At 56.0% G+C, this 12,698-nt stretch overlaps 1 protein-coding gene across 5 annotated transcripts in view; it reads left to right on the top strand.

Moving 5' to 3' along the window:
• The window catches only part of ACOX3 (acyl-CoA oxidase 3, pristanoyl), a 49,346-nt gene extending 43,679 nt beyond the window's left edge, over positions 1 to 5,667 (top strand). For 3 of the 5 annotated variants that reach the window (XM_070372771.1, XM_070372772.1, XM_070372770.1), the window contains 2 exons: positions 2,386 to 2,472; positions 4,995 to 5,667. In XM_070372771.1, the coding sequence (XP_070228872.1) occupies positions 2,386 to 2,472; positions 4,995 to 5,114 (207 nt within the window). In that variant the 3' untranslated portion in view covers positions 5,115 to 5,667. Of the gene's footprint in view, positions 1 to 2,315; positions 2,473 to 4,994 lie in introns of all 5 variants that reach the window. The other 2 variants (XR_011464587.1, XR_011464586.1) reach the window with 2 other exon arrangements.
• The last annotated feature ends 7,031 nt before the right edge of the window (positions 5,668 to 12,698 follow it).

The following is a 12,698-nucleotide window of genomic DNA, read 5'->3' as shown; positions in this document are numbered from 1 at the left end:
AGTCGTGAGCCCTTCTGTCTGAATATGACTTCCATGTGATCACACGTGTGTTAATATCTGGTGACCTCGGCTTCCCACTCATTCCTGTGTGTGCCACCATTCAGCTCAGTCGCTCAGCCGTGTCCGACTCTTTGTGACCCCATGGACTGCAGCACGCCAGTCCTTCCTGTCCATCACCAACTCCCAGAGTTTACCCAAACTCGTGTCCATTGAGCCAAAGTGGTGCCACCGTTAGCACACCCAAGAAAACGACAGAGAATGTGCTTATGTCGGAACAGTCAGGAAGCACCACTCTGAGGGACTCGTGCACACCCAGCTCACCTGATGCTTTCTACAGCAACATCGGCCTTTCAAGTTAGCCTCCAGTTTAAATTCATTTCGTGGCATTTTTTTTTTTTTTTTTTTATTACGTCCTTCTGCCCTCGTCACCCAGAGGAGTCAGGTGGCCCCACGTCCCGTCCTGGAAGTGCTCTGTCCACTGGAGCTTGGTACAGGGAGGGACAGGTTCCAGGGCCAAGCTGTCCCGTGCGGTCAGCACCGGCCACCTGGGGCTGCCAGGGGTAGAACCGCAGCGGGCGTGACCAAGGATTTTGGGTTTTCTTTAGTTTTAATTCAGCCATCACATGTGTCCTGGCTGCTGTATTAAGCAGTGCAGTTGGAGGCACTTCTCTGCTGTGGATGATCAGACATGAACCAAAGCCCCCCCAGCACTCCATCTGTGGTGTTGTCTGTGGTATACATGGCAGATATACGTACACAAGTGTCTCAGTTACGGGTGAGAGGCTGCTGGGCTCCTCCCCGTGCTTCCGAGCTGAGGCAGCTCAGGTGATGTCCTTGTTGGCATCAAGCCCCTCTCCCCGCAGGCTCCTTTCTAAGTGCCTCTCTCTCCCCACATGGGTTCTGGGTAAGGGTGTCTCTGGGGTCGCTCTGTCTGCTCGGGCCATGTCAACTTAAACAGGAGGGGAGTTTACTCTCCTGCGTTTTGTGGGGCTGAGTTGCCTTTATAAAAAACAACAGCCGTCGTTCCTCTTGCTGTGCAGCGTGACGCTTGGACTGTGGAGCTGGTGGCTGGGGTAGGTGGAGGGCAGTACCTGGGCCCAAGCTGCCTGGCGGACCTGAGTCCTGGTCCCACCTCGGGGCTGGGGCAGGGGGTGCCGGCTCCTTCCCTGCTCCAGTCCGGGCCTGGAGCAGCATCGTCTATCGGGGTGTCCTCACTGTCTCACGCTCAGCTCTGCTGAGTGGCCCCCACGGCCTGCAAAGACAGGCTCTTTCCCGCGGCCCCCCTGAATGAAACGCTGGCTGACCCCCGATCTAGGGCAGGACCCACCTCTGCTGTTGTTTCTCCCTGAAGCGACCCCCTGGGACCTTGGTGCCGAGGGTGTGTGGGACTGTGGAGCAGCACCTGAACCCTGAAGCTGGGCTCCTCTCCTCTCGTGACTCTCTGCCCAGCGATCGCTTTAATTGACCTTGTTCCAGTCGCCCTGGCTCCAGCGTTCTGCTCGGTTCAGCCATGGGGCCTGGATAGTTCAGTCGGTGGAGCACCAGACTTTTAACCTGAGGCTCCAGGGTTCGAGCCCCCGTTCAGGCATGCCGTCCTCTGTTTTATCTTTGGGCTTCCCCGGTGGCTCACCTGTGATGCAGCAGACCCCAGTTCGATCCCTGGGTCCAGAAGATCCCTTGGAGAGAGGAGTGGCTACCCACTGCAGAATCCTTGTCTGGAGAATTCTGTGGGCCAGGGCAGCCTGGCGAGCTGTTAGTCCACGGGGTCACAAGGAGTCGGACGCAGCTGGGTGACTAAGCACACATACTGCGTATGGCATCTCACAATTATTTTAAGTAAAAAATGTTTTTTTGCATTTCAAGAAAATTCTTAGGAGTCTACTCATATAAATTCCACTTGTCATATTGTAGAATAATTTGTGTAACGGGGTGGGAGAGTAATAAAACTACCGCAAGCCAAAGCACATTGGGGTGATGGCTTTTCCAGGGGCTTATAAATGCTTTTTCTCTTACATTTTTTTTTTCCTGGACATATTTTCCTCTGTTGGAACAGTCATTGCCCTGATCAGTTAGGGTTCAGAGACAAACCTCTGAAGACAGTTGCCAGTTAGTGAGCCACAGAATCATCAGTTTTACGAGCAGTCCCTGCCTTGTTGGAAAAAAAAGAAAACGTTGGAAGTCTTGAGTGGATAGCAACATGGTGAAATATTCAGACGCACACTTGGGGAACCTGTAACCCAGGCCAACGAAAAGATGGTGCCTGAGGAATGGAGCCTTGCGTCTGCTGGGGTTACCATTGCTTGTGGGTTTTGCAGGCTCTGTTACTCGGTGGTTGCCATGGAGATGCCGGGCGTTGCCAAGTGTACGGACTTTGTTTTCTAACAGCTGAAAGATGATGCTGTTGCCCTGGTGGATGTCATCGCCCCTCCGGACTTCATCCTGGACTCACCGATTGGCAGAGCAGATGGCGAGGTATGAAGAGCGGCTTTCCTCCCGTGGGTGGTGGGAGGCGCTCCGGGCCCCGGGGCAGTTGTGGCAGAGCTGAGATGGTGACAGGGCTTGGGGCAAGGCGGGGGGGCGGGGGGCGTCTCCAGCATCACGTGGGCGGCAGGGAGGGGGAGCGGCTGGGAGAAGTTGGGGTGGTCGTGGACGGGTCAGCCGCCCCCAGCCTGCCCTTCCCTGAGAGACAGGGTGGCCCTGCCACTCTCTTAGGCCATGATGCCGAGGTCAGCGTGGGCCTGTGCGAAGCTGTGGTCTTTGCACACTCTCCTGAGGGCCCGCCCCACTCCTGGGCCTTCTGACCCCCTCGCCCCTCTGCCTGGGTTTCCGGGGCAGGCCCCAGCTGGCTTCCCAAGCTCCTCCCTTGCCCCCACTCCTCCGCATGCTCCAGAACGATTGCTTCTAAAGTAGATCTGCTCCTAAAGCTGCCCTGAAGTCCCCCACACCAAAGTGGTACCAGATCCCTCCCCGCTCCCGCCCGCCGCCAGGCTGGCCTCTGCCTGGTTCTCCAGGGTGGCCGCATACCCCCTCCCGCCCTGCAGACTCCAGCCCCACTGTCCTTCCGTCTCTCTGTGGTTCGGGGCTGACTCCCACCCCAGGGCCTTTGCACCTGCATTCCCACTTCCATTCTAAGTGGAATGCCGTTCTTCTAAGAGGTCTCCTCCAGCTTCTAGGTGAAGCGCCGCCCCTGTCCCCCCGGCAGGTGGGTCCCCCACTTTGTCCTGCAGTGTGACCCTCGCAGCACTCCTTCCTGAGCCCACAGGCAGCCCTGTGTGACCTCCACCACGTGGAGAGGCCTGTGCGAGACAACGCCCATGGGTCTGCTCACTGCTCCCCGGCTCCACACCACCCATGGGTGGTTGTCCCTGTGTTTCCATGGAGACGTGGCATTTCAGTGTTAAAGTCACGTGGTGAGGGCCCATGGCCATCGTGTTGTTTCTCCTGAGGCTTATCTTGCTGACCCAGGAGACTGAACGCTGGGGGACAGGCACCTTTTCTCTGTCCCCAGGGAACATTCCAAGGGGACAGGAGCCCTCTGTCCTCAGGGGACACTGCCGTCGGTCCAGGGGACAGGTGCCTGGACCTCTGCCCAGCCCAAGCCACAGCCAGGGTTGGGATGGAAGTGCAGGTGCTGGGGTGGGCAGGTCAGAAGAGCCCCCCACCAAGTCAGGAAGGTAGGGACCACATGTCTGGGGACAGCTGGCTGTCCTCTGGCTGTCGAGCTGGGCCAGGCGTCTGGGAGAGACCCAGCCTCTGGAGGGAACAGGCAGGTTCGCCTGAGTTGGCCCAGCTGGGAGGTAACAAAGATGGGCTCCTTGGAGGGAAGGCAGGAGAGTATGAACCTTGGTCCCTGGTGTGGCCGGGGCCCAGCGGGAGCATGAGGAGGACGTGCTGACCGGCCCCCGGGCGGGGAGCTGGCCTCTGTGACGCGGGCTCCCGGCAACGCTAGCCCCGTACGGGTGGCGGGGTGCTTCTGCAGGCGGCAGCCCTGACTCACTGGCGGGTGGGCGACTGCGGAGTAGGGGAGGCCGTGCCATCCTGCCCTGGCCTGAGGTGGGGCCCTAGACTCCACACTGAGACCAGAGTACCCCGGGGCCTCGCCCGGCAGAAGGCTTTACGCGGCGCGTGCCTCTCCCAGTGTTACGGGCTACAGCCCACACCGGGTGCCGTGTGAGATAGGAAATCCACCTTAGACGGACAAACAGCTGTCGGAGGCCGAGGCTCCGTCTTTAAGGGAAGCGCCACGTCCAGGTCACGCGGTGTCGCCTCGGATTTATGACCCGGGAGAGCCTTGTCTGTCTCCCTGGGAGCCAGGAACAGCAGCACACGGGCGGAACCACTGAGCGCACTTAGCAGGTGCAGAGAGGGCAGCTTCTCGAAAGTAACATCTGTCCACGTCAGCCAGATGCAAGACTGGCCCCTTTCCTGCCTCCACGGACCTTGGCCTGGACGCTGGCCGTGCTGGGAGCAGGGACGGGTCAGGCGACTGCCTGCACGCTCACGACCTTCCTCTAGGATGACTAATGAGACCAGTCCCGCCTGGGGGCCCAGAGGCAGCGGCTGGCTGGTTTAGGGGGCTCAGTCTGGCGGGGTGGGCGGAGAGGGGACCAGGCCTGCCCAGGCCTGGGGGCCCAGAGGACCAGCCGCCAGCCTGCTTGCTTGGCCATGCCACCACCCACCAGCCGCGTGGCTGCGAAAGGACAGATTTCAGAGCAAATGATCAATGTCGACTTGCAGAATCCACCTTCCATGAGAATTTCCAAAGAGAAGGCCAAGCAGGATGTTTTCATCATAAGTGTACATTAGGGACCTTAATAGTTTGTATTTTCCCAATTTTTCTCTACTGACAAAGAAAGGGCTTATGCAAATTGAATTTAAATCATCTTAAAATGCTTCCAGGAAGTGATGGAGCTTCCTGTGTAATGCACAGTTGCATTGACACGCTCAGAGTCTTTCTTATTCCATCTGTGTGTATCATGTATGTATTTTTACAGCTCTATAAAAATCTCTGGACTGCTGTCCTTCAGGAAAATAAGGTGCTGGAGCGGGCATCTTGGTGGGCGGAATTTGCGGTCAACAAGCCCGTCATAGGAAGTTTGAAACCAAAGCTGTAATAGCACCGGCTAAATCTGGCGAAGCCATGAACACCTGGACCTCAAGTTCACTTCTGGAAGCCCCAGGCCCGCAGTTCTACCTGGCTGCTTGTCCTGTTGAGTCCAGGGCTGGAGCAGCTTATCCTGGCCTGGCCCCGCCCCCCGCCCCAAGTCCCACCAGGACGGGTCACGTCCAAAGGGCAGGACTGCTTTGGGTCATCCCTATTTCTGGGTGAAAAGAAAGTTTATACATAGAATCATATCTTCCTGAGAGACTGAACACTTTTGGATAATTAGAGCTTTAGCATACTTCTATTTTCATATGCTGATTATGAAGCTGACTACTTGTAATTTGGGATTTTTCTGGCCGGGTGATCTTTTGCCTTCATCTGAGATTTCTTCCAAGGCTTTGCGTCACTAACCCCTGAACGATGCCAGTCCAATTCTTTGTTCGCCCAAGTTTGACTTTCTCACGTCATCAAATCATATCGTAACTTTACTAATTTGCACCGTGGACCACCCGAATGGCATAGTTAAAGATTTTGAAGGAAAATAAAATCAGTTTTATTACTTTCTCGTGTGGAACTAGAAGTTTCCATCAAAGAAGTGTTTCCAAAGGATAAAAAATGCATAATGATTTGAAGATCTGGTCATCCTTACATCCTGACCTCCCTGTTGTATGCACATTACGTTGTCACTTTGTTACTTGAAAGAGTTTCTTTCTACAGGCAGTGGAGCTCCCAGGCTGCCTGGCCCGTGGGGGGTTTGCCCCACGCTTCTGCACGCTGTCCACCCTCAGGCCCAAGCACCCTGCGGACAGCAGGGGCTGATGGAGGAGGCTGATGGCCATCTCCACCCATGATTCCTTTGCCCCAGGTCAGGACGATGGCCGGTGGGTGGGTTCTGACTCTCCGCCCTGTCTCGTCCTCCGCTCCCCTTCAGCTTCCGATCTCTCCAGGAGGTTCAGGACCTCTGACATCAGCAGCCCCGTGCCCTCCCCACCCTGCCGTGGTGCCCACGGAGCACACTGGTACTGAACAAAGGTGGCTCTTATTTTCCAAAAGAGCCCAGAAAAACCTCTGAGCACTGAAGGGCCTGAGAAAGCATTATTTTGGGGGACCTTCCGTGGTGGTCCAGTGGTTAAGACTTCACCTTCCAATGCTGGGCAGCGGGTACAAGTTCAGCCCCTGGTCAGGGAGATAAGATCCCACATGCCTCGTAGCCAAAAAACCAAAACATAAAACGAAGGTCATATTGTATTGAGGTTGGTGCAGAAGCAACTGGTTTTGCATTGTTGAGCTCAGCTGTTTGATAGTGGAATACATTCTTAAATAAAATGTTGTGGTGGTGTTCAGTCGCTAAGTCACGTCTGACTCACTGGAGCGGATCCTGTTGCAACTACACGGGACATTCTCGGAGACCTCAGTGTCAGTGAGTCGATGTCAGTGTCAACTCAGCGCCGTTCTACGGTCACGTGGCACTGGAAGCAAATTGGAAAGGTGAGAAAGCTCAGTAAGTGGGTGCCTCGTGAGCTGACCGCAAATCAAAAAAACAGGTTTTGAGGTGTTGTCTTCTCTTTTCTATGCAACGACAATGAACCATTTCTCTACTGGGTTGTGATATGTGATGAAAAGTGGATTTTATACAACCGGCGACAACCAGCTTAAGTGGTTGGACCAAGAAGAAACTCCAAAGCACTTCCCTAAACCAAACTCACAACTAAAAAAGGTGGTCACTGTGTGGTGGTCTGCTACCGGCCTGACCCACTACAGCTTTCTGAATCCTGGTGAAAAACATCTGAGACGTACGCTCGGCGAATCTGTGAAAACTGCAGCGCCTGCAGCCGGCGTTGGTCAACAGAAAGGGCCCAGGTCCTCCCCACGACGACGCCTGGCCGCACATTGCACAGCCAAGGCTTCGGAAGCTGAACAAGTTGGGCTACGAAGTCTTGCCTCACCTGCCGTATTCACCTGGCCTCTCGCCAGCCCACTTCCACTTCTTCAAGCACCTCGACAACTTTTTGCAGGGAAAACACTTCCACAACCAGCCGGAGGCAGGAATGCTTTCCAAGAGTTCATCCAATCCTGAAGCACGGATTTTTATGCTACAGGAATTAAAAACCTTATTTCTCATTGGCAAAAATATGTTGATTGTAATGGTTCCCATTAATGATTAATTAAGATGTGTTTGAACCTAGTTAGGACTTAAAATTCATGGTTCAAAATTGCGGCTACTTTTTCACCAAACTCCTTAACAAATGTAATAAAGACTTTAAAAATAGTCCACATCAAAAAAAAAAAAAAAAAAAAAAAAAAGAATTGGCTTTTGAAGACTGAATTACATGGGTGGAATTACATGGGTGGTTCCTTAACTTCCCGGCCTCAGTCTTCATGCCCAGAAAAGGGGTGCACACACCCCCACCAGGAGCGTCCGAGTGGGTGCCAGGGTTAAGGGTTAAGGTCAAGGTTAAGGAGTGTATGGCCTGGCCCTCGCCCTGTTGAACTGTCACTCATCTGCCAGAAGTCATTACAGGACACACTGCCGTCCACACGTGAATAGCCCAGGGCTCTGGACACACTGACTCGTTTGTAGACAGTCTTCCCACTGGTCTGGAAGCTCTTTGAGGTCAGGGACTAGGTCTGAATCATCTGTTTCCAGCTCCGGCTCAAGGCCACACACAGGGGACGTGTTTGGCAAGCCCTGGAGGGAAGGTATGGATGGTGGGTGGGGGAGTGTGTGGGTGGGTGGGTGGGTGGGGGATGGATGGCTGGGTGGGTGGGTGGAGGATGGGTAGGTGGGTGGGTGGGTGGGGGACGGGTGGATGGGTGGGTGGGGATGGATGGCTGGGGGATGGGTAGGTGGGTGGGTGGGTGGGGGATGGATGGCTGGGGGATGGGTAGGTGGGTGGGTGGGTGGGGGATGGATGGCTGGGGGATGGGTAGGTGGGTGGGGGGATGGGTGGGTAGATGGATGAATGAATGAGTGAATGACTTGCGTGATGAACGAATGAATGAACAAAAGAAATAATGACGCAAGGGGGACTCGGGTGGCTCTGGCTGCTGCTGAGGGAGGGCCTGTGGGCCAGTGCCCAGTGGTGGCGTATACAGCTGTGGTCCCTGTCGCTCCAGCAAGTGGGGCTGCTCCCCCTTCCTGTATGAGACGTGGGCCATCCATCCTGTCTCCACCCTGGGCTTGTGCTGTTGCTCTGAGCCCACGCCGACCCCCACCCGCCCTTCCAGCTCTGCTACTGGCTGCGTGCCGCTCCTGGTCAGCCCCGTTCCACGGCAGGAGCCAGGGGTTTCTACCCTGGGTGGGGCTGCCTCCCTCCTGGATCCATGTGACCAGGGATGGTCTCCTAGCTCAGCTTCTCACAGGGCCCTGCCCATGAGGTGCTCCGGGGGGGGAGAGGTGAGTGGAGGAGTGGACACGTCCCTCACACTGAGGACCAAAGCATCCTGTCTACAGCAGGCAGGGTGTGTGAACCACCGTGAGAACAGTGCTGGAATACAGCATGGCGTGACAGAGCCCACTTGCCAGTGTAAAATCCATTTTTCATCTTGCAATATCCTTGCGGTTGAAATTCTTTAAAAATCATCACACAGGAAAGAAAAGCCAAAGCCGCTGCTCCCCTCTGGCCCTATTAAATGAACAGATGCTGTTTCCAGAGCTACTCGCTTGTCAGCCTTAGTAACAGGGTTTTTTCAGGGTGTGCATTTCTACTCCCATGTAGAAAATCGTGCCTCTAACGACAGAACACTGGATACGGGCTTCGTGAACAGAAACTCTGACCTTGGCCAAGGAAGCCGTGGTGGTCATGCTCAGCCCTGGCCATTCAGGGAGCAGATGCCGGCCTTCCATGGGAGCTTACAGGAGGGGATATGCAGGAGGGAGTTGGCGTGTGAAGGGCGGCACGTGGGGAGGAGTGTCCTCGGTGTCCTTTGAAGAGGGGGGTGCTCGTCAAGGAAGACTTGGGGTCCCGGGGCTCCCTTGCGGCCAGAATGCTCCTGCACCTCGGATTTGATGTCCTCTTTCCCTAGAGGAGGGCTTCCCTGGTGGCTCAGACTGTAAAGAATCTGCCTGCAATGCAGGAGACTTGGGTTCGGTCTCTGGGTCGGGAAGATCCCCTGGAGAATGAAAGGGCAACCCACTCCAGTATTCTTGCCTGGAGAATCCCATGGACAGAGGAGCCTGGCGGGCTGCAGTCCATGGGGTCACAAAGAGTCGGACACGACTGAGTGACTTAACACTTTTCTTTTTCCTAAAGTTGTATTTCCCTGGTGGCTCAGATGGTAAAGACTCCACCTGCAATGTGGGAGATCTGAGTTCGATCCCTGGGTTGGGAAGATCCCCTGGAGAAGGGAATGGCAACCCACTCCAGTATGCTTGCCTGGAGAATCCCATGGACAGAAGAGCCTAGCGGGCTACAGTCCACGGGGTCACAAACAGTCAGACATGAGTGAGTGACTAACACTTTCAGTTTCACTTCCCTAAAATAATGACCACACAAGGTGTTAGGCGTGAATTGTGCACCCCTCCCTCAAATCCATGCACCAGAGCCCCACCCCAGCACTCAGACGTGACCGTACTTGGAGATGAGCCTTTACCGAGGTGATTAAGGTAAAATGAGGTCACACACGTGGTCCTGCTCAGACCGCTGTCCTCTTGAGAAGAGGGAATGAGGACACAGACACACACAGAGGGTTGACCGCATGAGGACCTGGGAGAAGACAGCTGTCTACACACCGAGAGAGGCCTCGGAAGACATCCTCACCTTGATCTTGGACTTCGAGCCTCCAGGGCTGTGGGGAGTCAGTCTCTGTGGTTTGGAAGCCCAGGCAAGCTAGCACACAGGACCCATTCCCACGCAATGTCTGTGAGCCCAGCCAGCGGCCAGGTGGTTCCACCCATTTCAGAGGGTGGTTGGGTGGCTGGCCCAAGGTCCCTCTGACGGCGGGCACTCTGCACCCAGAGTGTGCAGTTTTCTACTTCTGTTAGCGTTGTCCAGAGGGAAGAGGCTGAGGGGACAGGGACGATGCGTGTCCAGGGAATTCCTGGGTGTGTGGATGCCAGCCAATGGGGACATTGAAAGGGGAGCCGGGAAGAGGTGTGTGCGAGGCTTGCTTGGGGACGGGGCCCAGGTGGTGCCCGATCTATAGTCAGCATCCCCTGCCTGCAGCTGGGGGTGGGGGTGGTGGCCAGAGCGAGGAGGGTGCAGACTCAGGTCCCCTGGTCCACAGCGTGCCGGGCTGCCTCTGGGGAGAAACGCAGCCACCTGATTCCAGGGGTGGTTTATCCCCACTTTCCAGGTGAGGACGTGGCTCCTTGAGAGCTCAGGTGGCCCGCCTACAGCCCCAGGTGCTTCCACAGCCCCCGCCGGGGGAGGGGGGAGGTTCCCGGCTGGGGGCTGAGCCCCTCCCTTGAGAGCTAATGTTTGTAAGTCCAAAGGAGACCGCAGGCCCTCTGCCCGTGTGCTAAAAAGGGTGTGAGAGAGGAGACCAGCTGCCTGGTGTTCTGTCTGGGTGGTCTGCTGTGAAATCATCTTTCCAGAAGTTTCCTTTCTCCTCCCTCTCCAGGTGATGGAGACAGCAGGGCCTCCACCAGTGTGGAGGTGCTGTCCAGAGCGCTGGGTGGGTAGATGGGTGGGTGTTAGGAGTGGAAAGGACGAGAAGCTGGGGTGACAATCCTCCCCAGGACCGCGAGGAACCACGGGCATCCGGCCGGCCCCCAGGGCATGTTCCAGGCCCGAGGTTGGGAGAGTCTCCCCAGGAGCCCGGGTTGGGGGCCAGGGATGGCATCACCAACACGATGGACATGAGTTTGAGCAAGCTCTGGGAGCTGGTGATGGACAGGGAGGCCTGGTGTGCCATAGTCCACGGGGTCGCACAGAGTCAGACACGACTGAGCGACTGAACTGAACTGAGGCTTCCTCCTAGAAAGGGTGGGCTCTTCCAGGAAGGCACCCTGTGTCCCAGGGATGTCCTGGAGGGGTGAGGACTGCAGCCTTGCTGGCACCTCTGCAGGACCCTCACTCACCTCCACGTGCAGCCTCGAAGGCGGTGACCACTCTGCAGACTGGGCCATCCCACCCCACTGGGGTCACAGGCACCAGAGACAACACTGCTCAGAGCTGTGACACGGGTCCAGCTGGGGGGACACAGGGCCCTTTGTGGGGACGGGAGGGAAGCAGGTGCGGGCGTCCTGCCCAGCTCCTGGCCTCAGACACTGTCTGGTCTGTGTTTGCTCCATGTCTTCCCACAGCTAGGCTGCAGAAGCGCCCCACCGCGGTCCGGCCACCGGGGAGGGGTTTCCTCTCCCCACTGCGCTCCGGGACCACAGGGGTTTCAACAACCCTCAGCCTTGGACCCAGTGCCACTCTTCCCTGAAGCAACCTCGAAAACTCCAGGGTGATAAGCTCTGTCTCAGAGGCAAGAAAATCACTGCAGATGGTGATTTCAGCCTTGAAATTAAAAGATGCTTACTCCTTGGAAAGTTATGACCAACCTAGACAGCATATTGAAAAGCAGAGACATTACTTTGCCAATAAAGGTCTGTCTAGTCAAAGTTCTGGTGTTTCCAGTAGTCATATAGGGATGTGAGAGCTGGGCTATAAAGAAAGCTGAACACTGAAGAATTGATACTTTTGAACTGTTGTGTTGGAGAATTCTCTTGAGAGTCCCTTGGACCGCAAGGAGATCCAACCAGTCCATCCTGAAGGAAATCAGTCCTGAATATTCATTGGAAGGACTGATGCTGAAGCTGAAACTCCAATACGCTGGCCACCTGATGCGAAGAATTGACTCATTTGAAAAGAGCCTGATGCTGGGAAAGATTGAGGGCGGGAGAAGGCGACGATAAAGAGTGAGATGGTTGATGGCATCACCGACTCAATGGACATGAGTTTGGGTAAACTCCGGGAGTTGGTGATGGACAGGGAGGCCTGGTGTGTTGCAGTCCATGGGGTCGCAAAGAGTTGGACGCGGCTGAGCAACTGAACTGAGCTGAGAGGCATGAAAAGGACCAGCACCCCATCCTCCAGCCCCCACCTTTGTCTGGCTCCACCCAGCCCCGCCTACAGTCATCCAGCCCCTCCCCACCCTGCCCCCAATTCACTCAGCCCCGCCCCCATTTCCACCCAGCCCCGCCCACAACCAGCCGGCCCTGCCTAGCCCCGCCCCCAAGTCACTCAGCCCCTCCCCACTTCCATGAAAGCTTCGTCCCACTCCAAGCACCGCCCTCACCACTCCGTCCCGCCTCTTGCGCCAGCAACCACTTATTAAACAAACACATACTAAGCATTTTTTGGGCTTTGCTTGTAGGTCAGCTGGTAAAGACTGCAATAGGGGAGACCTGAGTTCGATCCCTGGGTTGGGAAGATCCCCTGGAGAAGGGAGCAGTTACCCACTCCAGTGTTCTGGCCTGGAAAACCCCATGGACGGAGGAGCCTGGCAGGCTGTAACCCATAGGGTCGCAGAGAGACAAGACTGAAGCGACTTAGCACGCAGGCATGCACTAAGCCTCTGCTGTGTGGTCTCTGCACAGGTGAGTACCTGGGCGTGCTGGCCGGTCACTGCACCCAGAGCCGCCCCGCAGAGAGAGGGCTGGCCG

The sequence above is a fragment of the Bos mutus genome, chromosome 6, assembly GCF_027580195.1.
Source record: "Bos mutus isolate GX-2022 chromosome 6, NWIPB_WYAK_1.1, whole genome shotgun sequence".
Lineage (NCBI taxonomy): Eukaryota > Metazoa > Chordata > Mammalia > Artiodactyla > Bovidae > Bos > Bos mutus.
Note: the sequence above shows the minus strand (reverse complement) of the source record. Positions and strands in the feature narration are given on the sequence as shown.